The following is a 24,618-nucleotide window of genomic DNA, read 5'->3' as shown; positions in this document are numbered from 1 at the left end:
CCTAAAGGAAATCCCTGTTAAGACAGAGGGCACCTGAGCCATAAAACAACATGTGAAGGGGATGCATGGGGCAAATCCATTGCAGAGCCATGAGTTCATCACACCATGTCTCCTCCTACCCCATTCAAACCAAGCAATCTTACAGCTTCCCTGGCTTTCATTCAGCCACCTCCTCCCACATTATTTTCCCAACAAAGTACGGCATTCCCAGGGTTTTACCCCAGCCAAAGATTTGGCCTTCAGCTGGCTGCTGCTTTGCCAGGAGCTATGCTTTGCCTTCGAGAACTTTGACTAAAACAATAAGAAGAAATGACCTACACTTCTCCTTACATTAAACAGGGAAAGGGATTAAAGACTGAAACCCACAGAGATATGTTTATTCATGCGACCTCTTACAACCAAATATAATAATTGTCTGTTAATTGCAGTTTCAGCTCCCACCTCATGCTTCGACATGTGAAACAGCAATCAGCAGCTCTTGTTTAATCCACCTATTATGTTGACTAATTAACTTTGCTCGACAGTTTATTTCTTCCTCCATTATCAGCCCCTGTCAGCCGCAAGCACACTGCCGCAAAGGGGGACCTCAGCCCTTTTGATTGATCACCGATAGATTGACATGCAGATTAATTTAATTAGAATCACCTCACTTGAGAAATGAAAGACAATGGCAAGGGGGCTAATAGATCTGCTCTTATAATGAGGCAAGCCTCCAGAGCCACGGCAGAGGATTTCTGATTTATTTTGCTGAATTCCCCAGTCGCTCTGAAAGGCTCTCGCTTTAATTGTTCTTGGTTTTGAGAGGCTTTAGCCTCTGAAGAGGTGAAATGCTTTACAAGGATTGGCAAACATTGCTTCAACTCTCTCAGGAAGCTGCTGCCTCTCAAAGTTGGTCAAATGGGGACACTTAAAGGATCGCTTACAACAATTCAATTTCATCACTTGAATTTGATCTAAAAATAAAAGAAAGTTAAACAAAAAATTTTCTACCTTTATCTGTTGATCAATTAAAATACTCAAAAATAAGAACTAAGCAAAGCCACTAAACTGCACATAGCCAATCTTTGTCTTTGTCTAGTAGCCAGTCTTTGTCTTTATAAAGAGGAATACAAAAGAGAATGGTCTACATCTAAAGGATCCTGAACCCATCCCTCAGAATGGCATTGCAGGCAATAGATTTTTGTGCCTGTTTTAAGTGAAAGATATTAAAATACAGCATAAAAGATTCAAGAGCTCTTACAGATGGAAATTTGGGAAAAAGAAAGCACCAAACACTACAGGTAAGTTTTTCTGAAATCAAACTAAGGGAAAAAAAATGCCAAGCCCTATATATAAAATTCCAAAAGGGATTTCAAAAGTAATTTATCCATTGCATTCCTGAGGGATAGAATAAAGTTTATGATATTTTCAATAAAATATGATCTTATAGTAAGTGGCTCAGGGTTTGCAATCTTATTTGTGCACTTGCAACCATTGTAAATTCTTTGCAACTGGGATTTTAAGTCAGATCCTTGGCACCACCTGTCACAGCTCCATGATTTATTCCAGCTCCTTATCTTCTTCTATGGGTCTGCTTAGATGTATATGAAAATTAACAAAATTATGATTAAGAATAATGGCTACAAGATATAATATTTTCCTCGGTCCTAAGGTACACACAGATTTCCCACTGAAGCTGATCAATCCTGGGCTGAAACAAAAACTTTTGAACATTTCTAGGAATTGTATTCCAGAAAAATAATAGGTCAACAATAATAACAGTAAGGTAGTTCTCAAACCTGTGAAAATCCTATATCTAAATAGCTGTTGCTGTACATGCACCTTTCTAGGGAAGGACTTGAAGAAACAATCCTATTGATGTTTTATGTGAGTAAAACTACATTTAATTCCCCACCCCCTTCAGGTTTCCAAAACTGTTGATGCAACATATTTTGAATTACTTAACAGTGTCTCCCTACCTCCCTCCTGAACAGAGAGTTTGATTTACTACAAAGAGACCACATTGGTGTGGCTCTTCAGTGTCGTTAGCAGAAGAAACTATAAATGGAATCCTCAAGAGAAACTGTTTCCAGTCTCAGGAAATACAGAAAAAAAAAAAGCCTTAGGTGTCTGTTTGAAAAAACTGATTATTCATAGTGCACCTGTAAGAAGCAGCTCACACTTACTGCTCAGTTCTTTAAATAAAAATTCTCATTAATAGAGGAACCCTGAACATGCACTGCACTAACAAAATAGTAATGTCTCTAATTATTAACAGTGGAAAAATGCACCTTGAATATTGTGTGCCACAGTTCCTTAGTTTGCTACAGAGCACTTACAACTTCTACTCATATTTTTTAATCTAAAAAAATACTACACTCTCCTCATTTTGATTTTGAAACGACTGGGATATGTTCAAGTTAAAGCACATGCTCAAACTAATTTGTGGAGAAATCATAAAATTAGGGGGAGGGGAGAGCCAAAGTATATGTGGAATGGGCACTGAGGCATCCTAAAATACAGACTGTAGCAAGAGGGAAAGGCACACTACAGTTTAATAAATGATTAATGAGGTGCTGACACATTAATGTAAGCACAGGGACAACCAGGCCTGCCAAATCTCAAACCTTTCCCAATTTTGTCAACAAAACACAGTTTTAATTTGGGACAGGCAAACATGGAAAATGATTTTGAGCTTTAGCTTTAGCCCTTCATAGATTTCGAATTTAAATCCTGTATCAACACCAGGGGAGACAGAGGTATGAAAGAAACACATCAGTTTACAACTTTCTTCAATGAAGTTGGCACTATCAACCGCAGTAACGTATCCCAGCTCTGTGAATTATTCTGCCTGCCATTAAATAGTTCAGTTTGTGAATACTTTGGAGCCTAGTTTTTCTTTTAAAAAAATATTCAGAGACCAGAAGGCTGGAGATCAAGCTATTTATCCACGTTTAGCACTCGGCCTGTTTATTTGGTATAGTACCTCACCTAATACATCAAAATTAAGCATTGCACGACTCCTCATTTTTAACCACAGCCCATTAAGCTTTGCTAACTGATTAAGACATAGCATGTTCCTTGTGCTTTCAATTTTCTCTGATGTATTGTGAGGGATCTGATATTTTTGCAGTGTCTCCAACATCTAGTGGCAAAGGCAGAGAAAATCTGGTTAAGATGATTTCCAGGTTTGAAGTGTGTCATTAGTGTTAAACCTGTAGCTCCAGTGCTTGCTGCTCTTCTGAGAGCTAAACAGAAATGGCCTGAGCAACAGCTTTATTTTCATCACCACTTGGTGACCTCTTCCTACGATGTGTTGACTTCTTTATTCTAGTAACTAAAAATCACTCTCAATTTAACAAGACACTTAAAAAGGTGCCTAACTTAAAGCACACAAGTGCAATACATTCAGCAATTTTGCTCACGTGCTCAAGGACAGGCCGGGTGCTTAATTACCTTGTTGAATTGGGCCACAGCTCTCGCTGCTATTTTTCAGTCTTTTTTTTTTTTTGCCTTTCCCTTCTCTGGGGATGGAGCCTTGCATGTCCAAATTCCATTATCTGGGATTCATGAAGCATCATCTCTGTCTCTTATGCAAATTTGCAATAAGACACAAGTGGCTTCAATTCAAACATGAGTGGCAGCATCCCATGGAGGCAAACTAGCAGCCTCGGCTGCGGAAGAGGCTGTGGTAACAGAATCAAACAGCATGGCAATTTCTAAGTGACTTTCAAGGTTTTCATAATAAACGAATGTTTGGGGTTTTATGCAGTGACACAATCTGAAAAGTTTCCTCTAAATTAAAGCTTGACATGTGTCAGTTTGCATGTAGTTGCACCAAAACAAGAACAACAAGATAACTAGGGCACCTGGGTTTCATTAATTACAATAACATACAAAATTGTTTAGGTTGTATGAATGAGCTTTTAGTTCTGAAAAATCAAATCTGGGCAGAGTTCACCCATGATACCATCTACTTCATATTATTATTATTACCACTAATTGGGGCACTACAGCCCATCCCACCAAGAATGATGACTTATTGTGATGAAGAATGCAAAACCAGACTGAGCATCTGTGGTTTCTGGAATAAAAAGGCAAGATTGGACAAATGTGATACTATGTGATAGCACCAAATGTTTTGTGCAATTGGGCTGATGAAACACAGAGATGAAATGATTTTCTCAAGGACAAGCAGGGAGCCTGTAGCACAACTGAATGCTCAACTCAACTGTGTGAGTCCCTGCATAGCACTTGACTTCTCCTCCCTGACTGTCTCCTTCTGCTAATAGAGACACAGCTAACACAGCCAGGGCCAGCACTGCTCCAGCACACACTTTTGCTGGCACTTGACACCACTCCAGTTGTCACATGCCAGGACATCTCAGACATGCAAAGAACTGCATTTCCTTCCAGGCACACAACAGCTTTGATGTTAGACTTATCACACTCCTACATTTGCATGCGAAGTTCAGGATAAAACTTCCTGATTCGCTTCTGTGTGTGAGTCTGAAAGAAGTTTCACATACACTCTGCCTCCTACTTGTACTTTCTTAACATCTCTTATATCATATGATAACCAGACAATTCCTTACTGCAAGAAAAAAACCAACCTTAAAATCTCCTAAGAAAGGAAACTTTCTGCAAAGCTGGTCCTTAGATAGTGCAAGACTTGTGCCCTTGACCCTTCGCTGTTTCTCCCGCCAAAATCACAATCTGTGCTCTAAGAACTTCTAGCAACTTTTGGGGACTGATCATGGGCAAAAATTAGACAAATCTCTGGGCAGCTTCAAAGTCTAGCACAGATAAGGGAACAAAAGAAAGGAAAGTCTCTGGATTTTGTGTGTGTAAAATGAGTATGCTACTATTTAAAAGGTATGTGGAAATACCTTATCCTCATGGTTTCTAACCAAAACTTTGACATCACAAATAGAGACCTGGTAAGTCACTAGCAACATTTTAAAAGTTATCTGGTAACAAACCTTCCACTGACTTCACAAGGGCCCAGATTTCACTTGGTTCCTATACAACATTGCCTCAAACATCTAGGAGCATCATAACATTGAGATATTATATGTATGCTTGGCCCTTTTCACCCCAAGAAATGATGACTGAAGCCTAGACTCTATAGGGTCCAGCTGCTTTGTTTTAAGTCTACTGCTAAAAGAGCAACAAGTTCTAAATTTAAAAAAAAAAAAAAGAGGAAAGAAACAAAAGCAGCTATTGTAAAACAATAAGCCTGGGCACTGAACAGAACGCTGTGAGCTTCAATACCACCCTGGATTATAGTAGGAGTGGTTTGCTCGGCTGAAAGTGATTAATTTCTTGAAAATGCTAAGGTCACACTAATTGACATGACCTGTGTAATTAAGCAGTCTCTGTTTACACATGGAAAGCTCAACTGCTGTGAAGCTGGGTTTGTATGACAGAATGTCTTTACAAGTCAAGAGATCAACAACCTTTCCTATGTCCTACCTACCTGCCGACACAGGCTCCTGATTGCTGTTCTGAGAGAACATGCAAAGGCATTACCATATGAAAATCAGCCTCGAGCCTGGACGAGCACAAACCCAGCAGAGTGTACATGTTGTGAAGCAAGCTCTGACAGGCCCCAGGGGTGACTTCTTGGACTAAATCCCTGTGCTAGTGAGAGTCCTTTTTCCACCTTCTCTTTCAGTGATAATGCCCTCTCAAATCACAGGAGAAATGTAACGGAGGGAGGAGTGTGGGGTGGGAAGCTGAAGACTCTGCCATGCTAATGCTAGCTTTTATACTGATTAAATTAATCCCTGTGGCCACATCTCACTTCTGCACTTCTATGCTCAGGGGCAAACACCCTTCTGCCTTTCAGCATTGCTGCAACTAAGCAGTTCAACAAAAGACATTCTATATAAATTATATTGTAATTTATATAACATTTAAAACTTTTATTGAAGTATGACAATGCTGGAAAAGAAGCAAATAAGGTCCTGAGTCACTACAGAAAGCAGATGTATTTTGGAGTTGTCTTCCTCCACAGACCCATGTGGTCTATGGGACAAATCTTGTTTTTTCCTCAGAACCTGGAGGCTAAGCCCCACTGACAGACTCTTCCAAGCTTTCTCCCTGGGCTATATACACTCCTCCCGCCAAAAGAAAAGGTCCTTTGACTCTCTATCCCATATTTTTATTCAGCACATACTCAGGTAAAGCATTATTGGCACAGTCAAAGAACCATGGCTTCAGGATTGGAGCAACTATTTCCCAGCATTGCCACCACTCTGCTGCCAGCACTGGGCAATTACATGTACACACCATCTTCCCAAGAGACAGTGATGCTCTTGATCCCAAAACTAGTCATGGACAACATAGGTATAGCATAAAAAAAATGTTCTTGGACATCTGAAGCTGTGTTGATACTACAGTTCCCAAGCCCCAGTGCCACATGCTGCAACAGTGGGGAAATAGCAGCCCAAAACATACCAAGCAAGATACACCCTATAGCAGGTTTTTCCAAGTGCTGACTAACAGGGATAGACCTCCATCCCACTGATGCACATCTGTGAGTCTTTACTGCTGCTCAAGAGTAGCTGCTGAGGTGTAGTCATGAACCTGATTTTATTAATTACTTTTAGACTCTCTTCGGACCCTTCCAATAAACATGGTGCTCACTTAGTATTTACATGAAGGCAAATATTTCCCCAGGCAGAAAGAAATATCTCAGAATAGGGGTGCCCCATAACCAAAAAACAACAGGTCATTTTGAGGTAATTTTGAGTTTTCCTTTTCATGCTTTCCCTTCTGGTGGAGATGACGTTATCTTCAAGAGTTCTCTTGTCCAGAGCAAGAAAACCCAACTACTTCCTGCCAGTTCTGCTGTGCCAAGAAGTCCTCAGGCAATATTTTGTGACCTTATGTTTTTAGCATCTTCCAGCGAATTACTAGGTTAGTTTGGGTCAAAGTACTTCTGTCCCTAACAGCTGCTGATTTTTAAAGGAGGAAGCGTGTCCAACTGACCTGGAATCGACGCATGTCTCGAGGGTTTCCTGCATTTTTTAGGCAATTTTGGTTACATTTGAGGAAAAATTTCAAGAAGAACCTGTGGAGAAAGAGAAATAGACATTAAGTGTGGTAGTATTGTATAACAACTGCACATTTGGTACAATAAAGACTTATTTACATTAGAATTCCCAACTCAAATTACCTCACTGACCATCCAAAGAAGGAGCAGAGCTTGTATGTGTCCCAATCTAGCAAAACATATAAGCATAACCTAAATCTACATTTAAGCATTATTTTCATAGATCTCTTGTGTCAGAACCATTAAAGTTTGCAGAGTCAGTCCCTCTATAAGGCTAAATGGCCAGGCTTGATGTACCATCCAGAGCAGCAAGGAAAAAACACATATTTCAGCACAGCCAAAAAAAGACAGAAAAATGCCAGACATGAAAATGCCTGTATGTATAAATTGGGTTTTGTTTTACAAGTTCACTGTCGTGTGCAAATTTTTATTTAATACAAGAATTGTTCCATACAGTTGAAATTTCCCTTCCACGATTAAACCCAGTTAGTGCATAAAATTAATGCTCAAACAGTGGTTAGTGGGAGCCCAAATCCATGAGAGGAGAAGGGAGGAAATCTTGGTTAAAAGTCTGACTTCACGAGAAAATGAAATATTTTTAATGCAGTCTACTTCCTGACCATACACAGTTCACTGAAGTAGCTATATGACCCTGACATATATCTCTAAGAAAAGACATTGCATTTTATAAAGCCAAAGAAAAAAGCAAACATTTCACTGAAAATATTTCCTTCAGTGTTATGCATCAGTGGACTGTAAACTCATAAGGACAAGTCAATGAATAATAGTGGGTCTCAGATTCCAGGCTTCCTCCCTGAAAGCCAAAGTTTATCAGCCTTTTGTCCAAAATAAACTACAGGCTAAGGTCTACTAAAGCTCAGCCGTGCAAAGTTTAATCCTGCAGCAAGTTTAAAACCCATTGTAACCATACAGAGCAGCATTACACGTCCAATAACCACCAGTGACTAAGCAGAAGTTAATCTGCCCCATTCCCATAGACAGGAGTGGGGTGGGGAACAGTTTGATCCTGTTTTACTTTAAATCTGAAAGTTAACTTTTGCAAGCAACTCTGTTTTAGCACCCAAAGTGAATGTTAGGTCAGCAGAATTTGCACAGACTACCACCAAGAAAGGCAACACTGCAGGGTAAACAGCTTCAGAAAATCCCTTTTTGATGAGCAGCATTCTTTGCCCTACCCTAGTTGGGATGTTGAGGGGCAGCGAGTTGTGGTGCTTGCTCCTCCACATCAAGAAAAGCATACGAGGCAACCAGCTGCAAGGTCAAACAGAAACTACAAGGGACTGTTTTCATTAAAGAAATGTAAGGTAATGAGGAGGATTAAAAAATGTGATGTTTGGGATTATCAAGGACTGGATCTCCTGACCCAGGAAGTCCCTTCTAGACCTGTGCTTCTAAATAGGAGCAAGCAATCAACATAAAATAAACAGCCACCACACTTGAACAGAGGTTTGGAGACAGCGTTTGTTTACACTAAAATAAAGAGCAGTGTAAGTCATTGCGTTTTCTCATCAAGCAGGTTCTGATATTCAATAAGGGAAAGGTGGTGCTATTTGTTGTACAAGTGTGTGTCTTTTTAAGCCTCTAATGGCCAGCTGTGACAGCCTGACTCAGATTGTGTAGAAGGAGCTGTCAGCACAAATCTTGGCATCTCGAATCCAGACAACTGCTTGCCACCAGGCGAGGGTTTGTACTCGTGCCAGAATGGATTTTGAGAGACAAGCAAATAGGGCATTAATTCCGCCAAAGAAAAAGGAAAAGGAGGGAGAGTTCAGGATCTTACACTTCAGATGATGGCTTTCCTGTCAACAGCTCGTCATTTAGCTCACGAGCTATGAAGGGCATGGACATCAGATCCCTCTTGCCCTAAGCTGGCCCTGTCTTGCAAAATGCTGGCAGGATTCAGAGACCACCCCTCCGTGCAAGATTGCTCACTGAAATAAAAAGCCTGGCCATCTGTTGGGAGGCAAAGACATCCCTGTCAGCTGGTGCCTACAGCCTCAAACAGGCCCTTATGTGGCAAAACCTCTCAGAGCCACTCACTCTTTGGGGAGAAGCTGGCGCTGCCCTGGGTTTACTGGGGGGTTTTGGCGGCTTCAGTGAGAGCTGAGCCCAGCAGCTGCCCACCTAGTCTGCTGAAGCCCTGGAGCAACACCTTGGTCCTGAGGGGAGATGGAATGTAGAATAGTTAAAAATATCTGTGCTGAAAAGCAGTATCAGCCATGAAAACACAAGAAGTGCCTTCCCAGTTTGACTTTGCCTAGCATGCATATGCACCAGGCAATGGGGGTTGGTGGGTTGATTCAAGGGCCCCCCAAAAAAGATGGAAAGCTCTTCATGAAGCTCTCTAGAGAAACACTGGACCTTCCCTTCCCTTACAAATTGTGAGCTCAGCTCAAAGGCTTGGAAAATCACTATGAAATACAGGAGTTGGCTTTTGGGGTCTGCAAAACTAAACCAAAGTTTTGAAGCCTAACTCCATTTGCACTGTACTCTATCCCCCAAAGCCTACAGAAGTTTCACCAAAATAAACTGCAGAAGAAATGAAGCTCATCTATTTAAACCTACCAAAAAACCTCAGGCAAGCAAGCAAGCAAGCAAACAAAACTTCCTTTGAATTAAACCAACTCCAGAAAAAAAATTAGCTTGAAAAAATAACAGTGTTTTCAGAGGAACCCCAAGCTTACACAGCCAAGTTTGCTCACTGCATTTTAAGAAAAAAGCCACCAGTTTACAGAGCACATTCTGCCAAGTGCTGCATTTTAATTCCACTGAAAGACAAAACAAACTATAGGCTGCACTTTGTTTTGGAACACAGCAGAGCTGGAGTCCCCCTGGCTACACAGAAGCATCCCACATTCAGCTAGGCAGGAGCTGAGCAGCTCCCAGGCTGGCACAGCACGTGGCGGCTCACGGTTCCCCCCACTTTGGCAGGAAGGCAGATGAGAACAGATTAAGACAAGCATAGAGTGGAGCAGTTTGATTCATGGGGCTCAGCCCAGTCCCTTGGTTCCTGTTTTAAACCACTTGTTCAGGTGCCTTCATCACCTCGAGTCCAGTCCTGCCAGCCTTACTCATTAGCAACACTTCACTCTGCAAATATTTCAGATTTAGATTGACAGGACTGGTCGAGGAGAAGTGCCAACAGAGCTGAGCTCTTTGTAAGCATGAACCTTCAACCCTTCTTCACAGTGGGGTTGAGTTTTTTTTTCAATTCTAATTTTCTCTGCATTTGGCAGAGCTGTAGAGCATCAATACAAACCACAGAGGATATATAGAATTAATTCTAATTGGGGTCTGACATTCATTCCCAAGATGAAAAAAATGTGCAAAAGGCAGGGGTATCAATAAAATCTTCAACTTTAACTCTCCAAACTTACTGATTGCTGAACACCCACTCTTCTGCCACACAAGACTCAGTCATCAATTATACTTACTGCTACCATTGAAGGTTTATTTTTTTTGCATGAATCAGCCAAAACATATTTTCTGACTCCTTTCCTGACTACTAACATCCCTGGTGTGAAGAGCATTTGTGCATATGGAGCAGAGAAACACAAGCCAGCTCCATACGAGTCAGCTCAGATCCAGGAACGTGCAAACTTTTAGAAAACACTTGGATTTACTGACTTACATTGGTCAAGGATTCCATGTTTCACCCCTTATCCCCCAGAGACAGGGTTGGAGGGCATGGGGTAAAGTTCTGGAGAAAACTAGTTCATTTTAGATTACATTTAGGTGTGCTAAGATGCAGCTCAGTGCAGGCTGCAAAAACTGCTCAAGGAGCAAAGTTGCTGAGTAGTTAATCCATACAAGCATTGTACTACTACAAATCTCTGAGTAGCTGCAAGGTCCAATGTAGAAATATTACCCTTTGGTTAAATACAAACCCCCAGTCTGAATCAGGCCCCAAATTCATATGAACTTCTATCTGCCAGGCAGAAGCCCTAAGGAATGAGTTATTGGCTGTTCTGGGAGTGTTCTCTCCTTTGCTCACAATTGAAAACTTCTTTGTGAAGATGAAGATTTTTTTCTAACAAAATATCTAGTATTCTCAAAATCATTTTGGTGCCAGCAGGACTGTGTTCTCACCATTACCCTCTACTCTCTGTCAGACAGGAACTCTAGCCCAGGCCTGTCTGAGCACCCTGGTTGCCACAGCTGCCTTTCCATGCTGGTACTTCCAACTCCTGACACCACCTCCCTCCTTGCTCCTGCTCTTTCCAGCCTCTGGTTCCCTTCATTCTGCTGATGGATCTAGTGAGCATGCCACCAGCTGGAGGCAACTCCACTTGTACAAAATCCTGCCTGGCACCACTGCCCATCTTGTCCATCACACTGCAAATCCTTTGGGTTTGTGCAACACCTTCCCCAGCAGCATCCTGCTCTTTGCCCCTGCTAACTACCACAGGGATTTAAATTAGATACACAGCATAAATGGAAATCCTAACAATAAAGATGTAAAAGGATTTCACCCTCCTACTTTTCTTGCCACTACAAATTAATCCCCATGTTTATTAAAAATAACTGAAGAGTTAAATTAAAGAAAGCAATCTCTGACATGATCTACGTTTGCTCTTCTGTCACTCTCCTGAAGGAAATTTAAAGGAACTCAAACACGAAGGCTTAGCAGTAGGATTTTCTTGCCATTGCCACAATAAATAAGCCTGTAGAAGGAGAAAAAAAATAGTTGGAAAGAAGACCTGCTGCATTCCAGATGCTGAAGAAAAGCTTGTTTGTTCCTGATACATTGGAGAAGTTGTTCAAGAACAGTTCCTCCATGTGAAAATACGACAGCTGTCATGCTGCCAAGGTCAGCCAGACCAGTGGCTATCCAGAGAGTGAGTGCTGGTTATACAACTTGAACCTGGCTAGGGCAAACAAAATTGACAAAACATACCTTTTCTGAGGTATAAACACATTCGATAGAAAAAGGGCAACTTTAGACTCCTGGATGAAACACAGCAGTAAGTATATGTGGGTTTGTAAAATTAGCAAAACCAAAATACATGGGCCAGGGCAATAATTAGCAACTTTCCATCAGATAAAAGGATTGCATGCCCATTCTGTATGGCACACCAATTCAGTGGAGTACTAAATATGTGCATAAATTTAAATACACAAGCAGTACTGATGTAGACAAAGGTACTACTCACATACTTCAGCACCTCCCAGACCCAGCTCTGCTGTCAGCCTATGTGATACTACAAATATAGTTGTCTCAAACAACACTTGATGGGTATTTTAGCTCTGGTGAAAACTTGGCATATCAAGAAGTATCAAAGCCAATACAGGTGTGAGCCCACAGGGCACCAAGAGACAGACAATGCATGCACTGCTGCTGTTTTGTTTGCTTCTTTGCAGTTTTCTCTACATTTTTCACATACTTCTCTCTTTCTCAATCAGCAATTTCTCCTGTACCTCTTGCTAACTAGATCGAGTTAGAAATTTGCCACAAAAATAAAAATAGAGAGGAAAATGCATTGTTTAATGCAATTTTACTTGGAAAAGTAATAAATCAAAAGGTAGAGAAAGAAGGTTTAGATTAGATATTAGGAAAAAATTCCTGACTGTGAGGGTGCTGAGGCACTGGTACAGGTTGCCCAGAGAAGCTGTGGCTGCTCCATCCCTGGAAGTGTTCAAGGCCAGGTTGGATGGGGCTTGGAGCAACTTGGGCTGGTGGAAGGTGTCCCTGCCCATGGCAGGGGGTTGGGTTTGAATAATCCTTAAGTTCCCTTCCAACCCAAACCATTCTATGATTCTATGAAATGTCCCTTTAGAAATCTCAGAAGAACAAAGTTATTTTTTTCCCTTTCATGCTGTTATAATGCTATTTTACAATGAAAAATTCCAAACTTTTTAAAAATTTAAGCTAAAATAAAGCATTTAATTTTTCTTGAATGAAAATTTCTTTAATTTTCCAACATTTTGAAACTTCACTTGAAGGAAGCACCTTTTTAAATCTTTATTGCTGGAGAAAAATTGTAAAAATAATGGAATTTCCTACACTAGAGAAAACCTGAGTTTAACCCAGTTCTACTAACAACTGCATAAAAGGGAGAAAAAAAAATCCTTAGTCTTCAAGATATGAAGATTTCCATTACTAATAAGTCTACTGTTGCAATCTTCTATTTTGGGATGGGATTTTTGTTGTTTTGTTGGGTTTTTTTCTCCTGCAGACCTTTACACATACAACTAACTGATCATGTCAGGCTCCCTATTCACAAAAGAATAATTGAGACTTACACTGATATTTACCAACATGAGGCTGAGCATGGAAATCAAATATAGGCATGGGGAAAACCTCCTATTACCCACATGTTCACAGCTGGATTTTACTTGGCTCTTTAGTCAATAAACAGCAGTAGCTACCTTTTGTGGCATTTTTACAACAGGAAATTTATTCTGCAGAAGAGAAATTAAACACCAGATACAGCCATCTAACTCTCTTCTAAACATAACCTCTTGAGCTGTCAAACATCCTAATTAAGACCAAAAAAATCCCGAGTCTGCTCTCACTGGATTCAGTGTTCTTACTGATTTTAAATGGAAGAAACTTAGACATGCATTTTGCATTTATGATATGTTAAGCAACTCACTAGTTTACAAAAAGAAACCACCAAAAAAACAACACCCAAACAAACAAAAGCCAAAACTAAAAGCCTGGAAAATTATTTATTTTACTAGAAAATACATATCTTCTTCCAGAACTGCAGAAAAGGTCCAAGAAAGGCAACATGATGCAAAGAACAAGCCTCAAATAGTCAAAGTCTGTTGCCTGAGATCCTTCAGGCAGTGCCATAATAACAGAAACAGAATAGTTTACATTACTTTTGTGAACTTGCTCTGGCTCCTGGAGCTCCAGCACTGCCAGGGTTTGCTGTTATCAATACAGCAAATATTCAGCTCAGCACAGCAAATAGCTGAGGAGACACTCACATAATCACCAAATCGGAAGGCAGGACTGCCCAAACCAGCCTTCAATTACTCATTGCTCACTTCAGCAAGTGTTCCGAGTCACTTTTCCTCAGGTCTGTGTGTTCTGCACAATGAAGCACAGCATATCAATTTTTCATCTTGCATCTTCTGGACTTCTCTAGCTCTCTGATACTGACTTATAATGCATCTGAGAAATTTAGAGGAGTTTGGGAAAGTGTGTTTGCCATTTTCTCCCATGAGTGAGTTAAAATCCCAGAGAGACTGTTTTGGTTTCTTTTCCCAGACTTTTAATAAGAAAGGAAAGAGATAACACCACCAAAAAACAACATCACAAAACAGAATTAAAAATAGTCCAGAGGCAGGTTTGAGTGCTCAGTTTTCTGTAATTTAATTTTGCCTCCAGGTCTGACTTTTTAATATTTTTTTTCCTTAAAGTAGTGAAAATCTGAATTTTGCTATATCTCCTTAGTTGTGCCCAGCTCTATTATCTAAAATTTTTATTAAATTTGAACTGCACCTATTTTCCAATCACAAAAAAAAAAAAAAAAAAAAAACTTGGAAGGAGTTTATGCCATCTGTGTACAGAGCATACACAGTGTATTTGGTTCATGACAGCTAGATGCAAGTTGTCTGAACATACACACATCCTTTCCATCCCACTGACACAAGCAGCACGGTCAGACCAGCACACACGTGTCCATGCCCCATGCACAGCTCAGTTGTCAGTTTACATAGCACAGAAACCTCCCAGCTCTGCCTTTCTTTGCATGCTTCAAATCACAGACTGCTCTTTATGAGCTGATGGGCCAATGCTTTAGCTGAAATTGTGGCAGACTTTCCAGTGTTAGAGTATTTTATTATCGAGTGAGTACAGTCACACAACCACAGAATTTATCCTGATTTATATAGTAAAAAAAACCAATCAGTTTGTTTCACTTTAAATACTTTTCCCTTTACTCTTTCCTCATTTCACTCCTTGTTCACCCCTCAAATACTAGGGCATAAAAGAGGCGTAACTATTTTTAATTTTTACTGAAGATATTAGACTTCAGTCACTGGAAAAAACTATAAACCAGCTCTGTGGTCTGCCATAGTTCACACAATGCCACTGAATTAGCAGCCCTCCCAGAGTCATACTTTTGCTAAAAGAACCTCTGTTCAGTGTAAGTGATGACAGATAGCAGCATTACTGTTATTGCAATATGATAGCAGTATTTGGTTGCCTGCTACCTCAAGGTAAACCCCTGTAACTTTAGCATGGTCACCAAAAAGCACCAGGGGTATCAAAGTCAGAGGATGTCAGAGAGCAGTGCTAATCCAACCATCTGAAGCTGCTTTTCTCACAGCAAGCATGAGACCCTAAAACATGTCACTTTGAGCTGAGGGTGCTGATGACATATTTCTTTCATCAGCTTACTGAGAAAGTTATAAAGATTCACATGGCAAATGTTTCACGTGTGGGAAACACATTTCCCACCTTTCCCTGGATTAGGCACATGTAAATCACCTGCATGGGAAATTGTGTGCAACCTGCCTGCACATACAATAATTAATGATTCCTCAAATAACCTGACACAAATAATATCCTTAAATAACATTGGCACACCAATGTTACTGCCCAAATCTGCAAAACCCAGAGGGTGAGGCTATTTAAAGGACACATGTGCATTATAGCCTCTGGCCAGAGTCTGAGCCTCTAGAGCACTGAGAAATGTTTCTGCACAAGCTACTAAAACCCATCTGAACAGATTCATCCTCGAATGCTTACACAAGGTGTAGACATGATGTTACAATGGTGTTCCCTCTTGAGACCTGGCTCAGAACCTGCTCTGGTTTGTTCTCCAGATTCTGTTTTGTTTTGATCTTGTTTTTTTAAGTTGAAGATACTTTGCACTTGTAAAGTATATGTAAAAAAAAAAAAAAAAAAAAAAAGCCAGGAAGTCTGCTTAGATTGACATGGAAATTATTTTTGACCAGATTTATGTGAAGGATTGATGGCCTCAAAAGTGAGAATCAAAGACACTGTTAGATCTCTTATTAACAGTAATTCCTACCCGTCAATAAAAACCCCCCAACAATTAAAAGGAATCTTTTAAATAAATCAGCAGGGTGGGTCTACAATCAGCTGCCTAGAAAAAGAACTACCACATGCAAATGCATACTTGTACTTATAGAAGTAAAGTTCAAGTGCAAAAATATTGTGGAAGAAAGTCAATTGCTGCCTTCAGCTCCTGCCCACAAGCTGGACATTCCATCCAGGGGTTCCCATTGTTTCATGATATTTTAAAGAATAGAGCCCTCGTTTCCTTTGCAGCAGGGAGCTCTGGCAGTGAGCACGGGATGCAGAGTGCAGTGGCTATTTTGGGGGCTGGAAGGAAGCGAAAGGCTCTTGTGTGGAAAGGCGGAGGCACTTTGTTTGAGCTGTGCATGTGGTGGTTCAACGAGAGAAGATATTCCAGGGGTACTTGCAAGGCATCCTGAACTGGCTCGAGGTATAAAATGCTGCAGATTTTTTTGTGTGTGCATGGGTAAGCAACTGAGACACTGTAAAATTCATTGGGATCACCCCGGGGGGGAAGACTGAAAGAGAAAGAGGAAAAGAGTTTCTGATGTGCTGGTGAAGAGGATCACACCAGAGGTAATGCTGGAGATGTCTTCAATAAATATTGCATATGCCTGCTACCTTTAACATGACATTGAAAGAGCTTAATTAACCTTAGAAATAATGACCTCTGCAGCAGACATGTAGAATCCAATCATATCTGCTTATATCACAAGTTCTGGATTAAGTACTTTAGAGCTTTCTTTAAAGCAATGAGCCTTGAATAGGTAGGAAAAGACTTTTGCTAATGCCCTCTTCTGTGTCAGAGAGATGTGGGAAAGACATTGCAGCCTGTAGCTACAAAGTTATCTCTTGCAGCAGTCCAGAAAGGTTTTCCAGCTAACAAGAATATTTTCTCTGACCTTGAAGCCAACCATCCAGTGAGGGTTCCCAAGCTGAAGGACTAAACCAAATGTCTCAAAACTGGAGTAAAAGTCAGATCAAGATGCTGGTGACAAGTTAGAAGAGGAATGAGGTAAGGACATGCATTGACTGTAATAAAATACATTACACTCATGCCACTGTGTACTTCATTGGTTGGAATTATGGTGGAACAGTGTATTTAGTCCAGAGTTCAACAGCCCAAAGGTATTGTAAGGACAGAGGCACAGCATTAGATACACTCCACACAGGAGCAGGGAACAGTGTGCAGCATCTTTGGAAAGCAGACAACCTCTGTTAGCAGCTTTGGACATCCTCTATGGGTGTTAAAAGTCAAGACATGGGATCTCTCCTGTATTTCTGGACGTTTGGCTCTGTCGCCAAGATGCCTTTCAGTGTGAAAACAGAGATGATACCTGTGATCAGTAGGATTAACATCCATAAAACACAGAGCATGAGGGTCTACAAAGTACTGTATAAGTACAGCAAATTATTATTTTGTTGTAGAGGACAGCATCAGTGATGGAAAAAAGATTTACAATGAGCAGTAAGGAACTTTGCCAAGCAGTCAGGGCAGAAAAATTCAAGTTGTTGTTCATCTACATCTTACCAATGAAAGTTGCAATTAATTCAATGGACTAGGAAGTGCTTGCAACTTAACAACCTTTTACTCTTTAACTCTATTTTATGTTCTATTGTTCTTCTTTTGAGAGCAATTGTGCTGGCAACTGGCAAAGAGTAAAAGCTTCAGCAAAATACTTACAGCCTATGTGTGACTTTGGTGTCTATTAAATGAAACAGCACTACTCCAAGCTGGGAAGTATGAATCATTCTGATTACAACTGAATGACCAAGTTTCTACCCACAAAGATTTCTTCCACTGTGCAGTATAACTGTGACAAGTGCAAAATGATTGCACTGTTCCTGCCCCTGAAGTGAAGCCTTTCTGCCATCCTGGAGATGTAGCATTACCTATCTACAGCCAGTTTTAGTCTTGGCACCTTCTGAGTCTCCACCAACGTTTTGTGCAGAGTGAGTTCATGGATATAAAGAGGCAGGTTTGGCTCACAGTATTTAGGAGAGCACAAAGATTCCTTCATCTAAAAGATTCCTGATACTCAGTACAAGCAGCTACCTGGAACTAGCAAGGACACTGAGGAGAAAACTTTCATCCTTGCAGTAGGTGTCTTGGGACTTGTTATGACTACAGGTGGTCAGATACTTGACTTTGTGCCTCTCCTGAAAGACAGCACCTCCAGAAACACAGTACTCCCTAGTGTGACACCTCTTCAGTAGCATCTGAAAGGGAAGCATACCTCCTACTGAGTCACCAAACACTGCTTCCCACACTAGTGAGGCTTTTCCTTCCAGGACTTTTCTTTTAAAATAAAAATTGTCAGTCTAGTGATGCAGTGCCAATAACTCCATGTGCTGTTGCTTTAGTATATCCTGAAGGTTGCTTTTTAAAAAATGGGTTTCATTACATAACGGGTTACAGCAAAGTGATGTCTCACGAGTTTTGCAGTGATAGATTTTTTTTTGCAACTGGACATGGTCTTCTTGATCTCCATCCAGTCACTTAGAAGGCATGTTCTAATGTTCACCTACATGTTGCTTTTAAAGCAAGAGATGAGCACAGTCTGTACTCCTTGATCAGAGTTTGAGGTTCCTTTTTTAATTCCACTTCCAAAGATCACAAAATAATGAAAGAAAAATGTAATTTTTTTTTCTTATATCAGAGGAACCTTTGTATCAAATTGTAGGCAATAATCCATTTGAGATACAGAAACCAAGAATGGATGTGGAGCTGGCAGAACACCCACAAAAACGCTTTGCCTTCATCCCATATAGAAACATGCTTTAAGATGTTCAGGCAGAAAATTTTCTGGAATTTGAAATATGTTAATAGCTCAAAGTAAAGGTGACTCCAAGCCAAAACCCCAAATTGGAAAGTTCCTGAGCTCTGGGCAACATTCAGTCTGCAGTTGTGAAAGAGTGAAACAGAAATTCAGATGGGAACACGCACACCTTTTGTGAAGTTCTAATCTGTGGTTGGCATCTGACCAGAAATACCCAGTTCAGACCCTGTCTTGGAGACCAGAACTCAGGACCAAGAAGTCTTTAGGATAAAGTGAAAATGTCTTCCTGCAATGTGAGAGAGGCTGGTTTCTCCCTTGTTGTACTGTCTTTTTCCCAACTATCTCCACCCATTACCTCTTAAAGGACATTGGCAAATGGCACCCCTTAGGCTGTATAAATCTCTGCGGAAGGAACGGCATAATTTTTCTCCCATCACAAACCTTCCAGTCTAATATTTGACAGCCTAGATCAGGTGCTGTCCAAACATTTATTAAAACATTTTAAATGATGAATATATCCAATTATTACTATTAATGCAGCTAATACTGACTAATGAGGGGGAAACATACTAGCTTGTGTCCCGCAATTCATTACCCCTGCCTTGTCAACAATTCAAAGCCCAAAACCTAATCATCCATACCGGGCCCTGTTATATTTCACACGTCACATTTAATAAGTCACTCAGTGCCTATAAATTAATGTAACATGTCGGCGTTTATGAGCGCGGCTTTGTCGCTGTTAACAAATGATGTGCTGGCCTGGTCTGCTGCAGCTCAGCAGTGACGAATGATGGAGGATGATTTCTCTCCAAACTATAAACTACACACTGGGGACCAGAGCAACACAGAGCTACACGTGGGCACATGTGTGCACACATGTACACACACAGTTGGATGGAAGGGGTACAGGATAGAGAGAATGTGCACCTGCATGTGCTGCTACAGGTATGTTTCATACATTTTAATGCTGAATATTTTTCACTCCAGCCATTATATTTTATCAACACGTATCTCTTCAGACATGAGCATGTAGGAACATGAGATACCACACAGTATTACAGGAACGTGTAAACAACTCTTCAGCAAGTTTATCAAAAACATATCTCCTGTATGTATCATGTTACAATTTCACTTGCACTAGTTTATGTCAAGCAAGTTTATAGATACTGTCATTTATAACAATACTACGTCCAGGTTTCACGTCACACATCTTTGGTTTCATTTACAATTAGTCTGAACACCTGTAAAATTCCCATTCTTAGTGCTCCCATAGCCAATCACAACTTGAAACAGAAATGAAACACCATAGAGCTGTATTGCAAGATGTGATGCTAAACTGCAGCTGACTGGCAAGGCACCAATAGTTTCTTTACTTATTCCTCTTGAGCAAAACCGATTATTTTTTTGAAAGAGTATGAGTAATGCATAACTTCCTAACTTCAAGGAACAAAGTACATGAAGAAAAAAAATGTACATGTGATATACTTTTCAATGTCCTTCTTTCTATTTTCCTGCAATAAGTGTAAGTATTGGACAGTAATAGGGAAAATGTCAGTGACTTTTTAGTTACAACTGTGGCAGGTTTGGGATTGATGAAAGACATCTGGATCTACATACAGCTGCATTAAGTACTATATGTAGTAATAAAACTGCATGTTGCAAATGCAGACTGTGGCCAGGAGGGAAGTCGTCACTGGAAGACACTTTTATAGAGCTCAACTGGTTTGTCAGCAGCAGAGGAAGAAGTCAGACAAGGAAAGGACCTCTGAGACCTGAGCTCCTCATGCCTTGGGCAGCTGAGTCTTACCAAAGCACAGACCAGGACCACAGTTTTGGCTTTCTAACAAAGCTTTCCTGACAGTCTCTTTTATAACCATGTATCCTGTTACAGCAACACATTCCTTATGAAACAAAACATACTGGAATACATGCAATACTTTGAAAAGATTAACTGAGATGGGAGTGCATTGGTGGTGAGCCCAGAGCCAGCCTGGGAGTGACCGATCTGACTGAATTTTCTGGGTACCTTTTTGCCTCTGTTGGGAAATGACAGTCTGTAATAAAGGAAGATTTGTGGGAAAGAATAATGTCCAAGGGTCTGCCAGTATGAAAAAATTCTTAGAGAAAAGCCTCCAGTGTGTCAAAACCTCATCTTGAGAAAGTTCATAAATGAAAACTCTTCACTTAATGTCAGCAACTGTGACTCAGCGCTTCCATGTACTACTGAAGCAGCAACACTAAATAGCAGTGCAAGAAAAAGTCATATTTATTTACCAAAACCAATCCACCCTGGAAGGGCCACCCAATGGTTAAAGTACGAGACCAGGACACAGAAGACCTAGATTCCTGTCTCTGCTTGGTATACTTTGTAAGCTGCCAAGTTGCTTTTAGGTTGCTAAAGATGCAATTAAGCCCTCTTGAAAGTCCTACTGCACATTTTACTGCATCTTTAGAAGTCAAAACACCTTTAAAAATCTACCTTTAAATCTCTCTGTGTCTTCTTTTCCCATCTTTAAAATAGGGTTCATGACACTTCCCTAGCACACAGGTACTGTACAGATAGATAAAGACAAAGACACTTTCTAAAAGGTGTCACACATATCTAGGATTCTCTCATGTATTGTTGGCATAAAAAAAAACTTAGATATTTTTAAAGACTTCTGATATATAAAGGGCGAAATGATGTAGGAATTCATAGACTTTTAATGCCTGTAAGAAAATTATTCCATATGGGAAGTGAAAGAACTATACTTACCAATTTGTTTTTCTAGGTCGTGTGTGGATTTTTTTGGCACCTCATGCCTTTAGACTAATAGAGATGGCAAAATTCTGTTTAAAGACTTGAGCTTTGCTGCTCCTGCTCTCTGTAATTGGGCACTACCTGGTGCTGAAGGAAACTGTTTGGGAGCACAGCCCGAGGTCAGCCACGGAGAGGCAGCGTGTGGTGTGTAAGAGCAAAGGCCAGTTGACCAATTAAGGCTCAGTGATGCCTTGGTGTCCCTGCAGCCACTGTCTGCTCAATGGTAAAGGTCACAAAGACCCTGAAAACCCAGAACCACATTCCAGACAAGCAATACAGAGATCTCCTACAGAGAAAATAGGAAAGGGGTAAAATAAAAAACACCCTTCCCCCGAGATATGAAACATTCTAACAAATTCATTAAAGAAAATTTATTTGGCAATTGGCTCATAAAATATCTTATTTTCTCTAACAGCAATATTGTATTTTTAGCACCTAACTCTGCAATTATATGGTGGAAACCCTCCCTCCAAGTAACTCTGTGATAACCTAGGCAAGCAGAAGTTGAGACCATTATTCCTGATCAAAACCAAATTATTTGAGCAGTTCATCTGTATGGCACACCCAGCACTTGTTTTTTCAATCCCATTCTCCTCACTGTCCTGTCACCCATTTACCACTGTTAGTCCTTTCACTCACAAATTTTGTGGGGCAACACTGTACTCTTTGCATAAAAATTTGACCTACTGGAGGCCTCTAGGTACCACCAAAAATACAGGATATATAAGAAGAAACTCCATTTTTTTTTTCTTCCTTACATATATATTAAGCTCTAAATGGGCAGGAAAAGCAAAAAGTAAGCTGAGTGCTAACATGATGGTAATGTATGCATGCCACAGCAGCCACACTTAGCTCTAAAAACTCCATGAGAAAAGGTGGAGATTGCAGTAAAACCACCACACCAGCACTGCTGGAGAAAGCTTTAAAAAAGGGGGGGAAAGTAGAATTACCCTGTTGCAAGGGATTCAGGGAATCTCTGAAATCTGGAAGAAAAGAAGAGAAATCTGCATGACAATAACATTGTTTCCTTCTCTGAGGGACCCACAGGGCTCACAAAATCGTACAGAAAAGAACACAGCTCTTTTCAATTCAGCCCATTGTACAGAACGGTGAATGTCGCAAGGTTTATTTTATAATGATTTATTATATAGAAAAATAAGGGCTCAGGCAGAGACATATTTTCTCAAGAATATATTGTTCACCAAAATGGTTTGTTTTCCAGAAACATTTCTTTTTGCTCTATTTTTTTCCTGGCAGTTCCTTTTGGCTTCATCCTAGAGCTGCTTTCATCCATTCCTTGTTTTGAGAGAGGTAAATTTTCAATCTCCACCTCTTCTGTTACCTGCAGCACTCAGACTTTCCCTGAGCCAGGGATGCTGCATCCATAATCACTGCTAAACCACCAACCACCTTCTCCTTCTTGCACCATGCCTGTCTGTCTCCTCCCTTCTGAAACATCAGCTATCCCTCAAACCTCTGGAGGTACAAGAAGGGAGCCAAGCACAGCCAATACAAGACTCAGTCCACTGCCATCAGAGGCAGAGGCTCACACCTGGACCCCACAGTGAGGATCTCCTTTGATCAGTGCCAGGGAACACAGCAGTGGCCCAGCAGGCCAGGAGCAGCCCCAGCCTGTCAGCTGGAGCAGAGGCTGGTGCTGGTGTTTGGGAACTGACTCTCTGAGAGAAAAAGCCAAAAAGAAACTCAGCTGGAAGAACATCCTTCCTAATCCCTCTGTGAGCAACAGAATGAGCTGCACTGAAATGAAGGGCTTTAACCAGCATCCCTTACCACCTGCCTGTGTGAACTAGCAGCCCAACAAAAACCTTGGTTGGGTGTGTTCTCCAGGATCCTGTGCCATTCCAGTGCCACCATAGAACTCAGCAACCTTCCTTTCCTATTCTATGCTTTATATACTCAGTCCCTGTAGTCAGCAAACCAGATAAGAAAATGTCAATATTCTCTTTTCAGAGAGAAGGAAAATGAGCGACTTCACAAAAACATGCAAGAGTTTGTGTGAAAAGAATGGAAGGTATTCCAGTGCATGGACTAGCACTGTGGCTCTGCTAGTCACTGAATTTCTACTTCAAGAATTATTTCTTTCAATTAGAAAAGCAGAAGGATTAAAAATACATAAAATAAAAACATCTACCTTAGCTGCATTTTCCACCTAGAATTAGCACTTGGTTCAGAAAGTAAATAAATCAAAAACCGAGCAGGCAAAGAAAACTCCAAGTACATTGTATGTCCAAGTTAAACTGATGCAATTCCACATATTCAGTAAAAAAAATAAAGCCAAAAGTAGGTCAGAAAAGCTGACAGAATTAATCACAGAAGAGATGAATAGGAAATTTGATGGAAATAAGATCACTTTTCATGATGAATTCATAGTCAGCACTTAATTGAGTACAATGAACTTGAAAATACACTTGGAGAATGTCTGCATTAGCTGGACTTCTGGATGTTTGTAGCAGTTAAGATACACAAACTGATCAATAGTGTAAAACAAAGGAGCTCAGGTATGCATGTGTACTCATACATCACTTCAATAAATTACCCTGGGTGCTACAACCGGGGGAAGGGAGGGGGTGGTGGATTTAGAACAATCATTTTGGGATCAAGAGCTAAATCATTTCAACCACATCTTGATTTCTGCAAAACTCGGCAGGAATTATGAGGCTTAACAGCATCTCAACAATTAGCATATTATAAATACAAAAATGATATATTAAAGGCAGAGGAGAAAAAGGCCAGCATTTTACACCTACAGTAATATAATTCCACTACTTAATGCAAAGTAACAGGCATTAGAGTGTTTGGGATCCTCTTGTATAGTGTTATCTGTTCTATCAGTAAATGAGACTATGTGAACAGTACAACCTATAAATAATTCAAGGCCTGAGATGGCAATTATAGAACCATGCACAACCAGCATGAATATTTTATGAAGGCTAAAACAGCCCTCAGAATGAATCATGGA

General features: G+C 40.5%; 1 protein-coding gene across 1 annotated transcript in view; it reads right to left on the bottom strand.

The window, feature by feature from the left end:
- Positions 1–7,055, bottom strand: part of EBF1 (early B-cell factor 1) — a 101,165-nt gene extending 94,110 nt beyond the window's left edge. Inside the window, exon 1 of the mRNA XM_009082415.1 lies at positions 6,976–7,055. Within this exon, the coding sequence (XP_009080663.1) occupies positions 6,976–6,990 (15 nt within the window). The 5' untranslated portion in view covers positions 6,991–7,055. The remainder of the gene's footprint in view (positions 1–6,975) is intronic.
- Positions 7,056–24,618: the final 17,563 nt, after the last annotated feature.

Source organism: Acanthisitta chloris, unplaced genomic scaffold (assembly GCF_000695815.1).
Source record: "Acanthisitta chloris isolate BGI_N310 unplaced genomic scaffold, ASM69581v1 scaffold4929, whole genome shotgun sequence".
Classification (NCBI taxonomy): domain Eukaryota; kingdom Metazoa; phylum Chordata; class Aves; order Passeriformes; family Acanthisittidae; genus Acanthisitta; species Acanthisitta chloris.
Note: the sequence above shows the minus strand (reverse complement) of the source record. Positions and strands in the feature narration are given on the sequence as shown.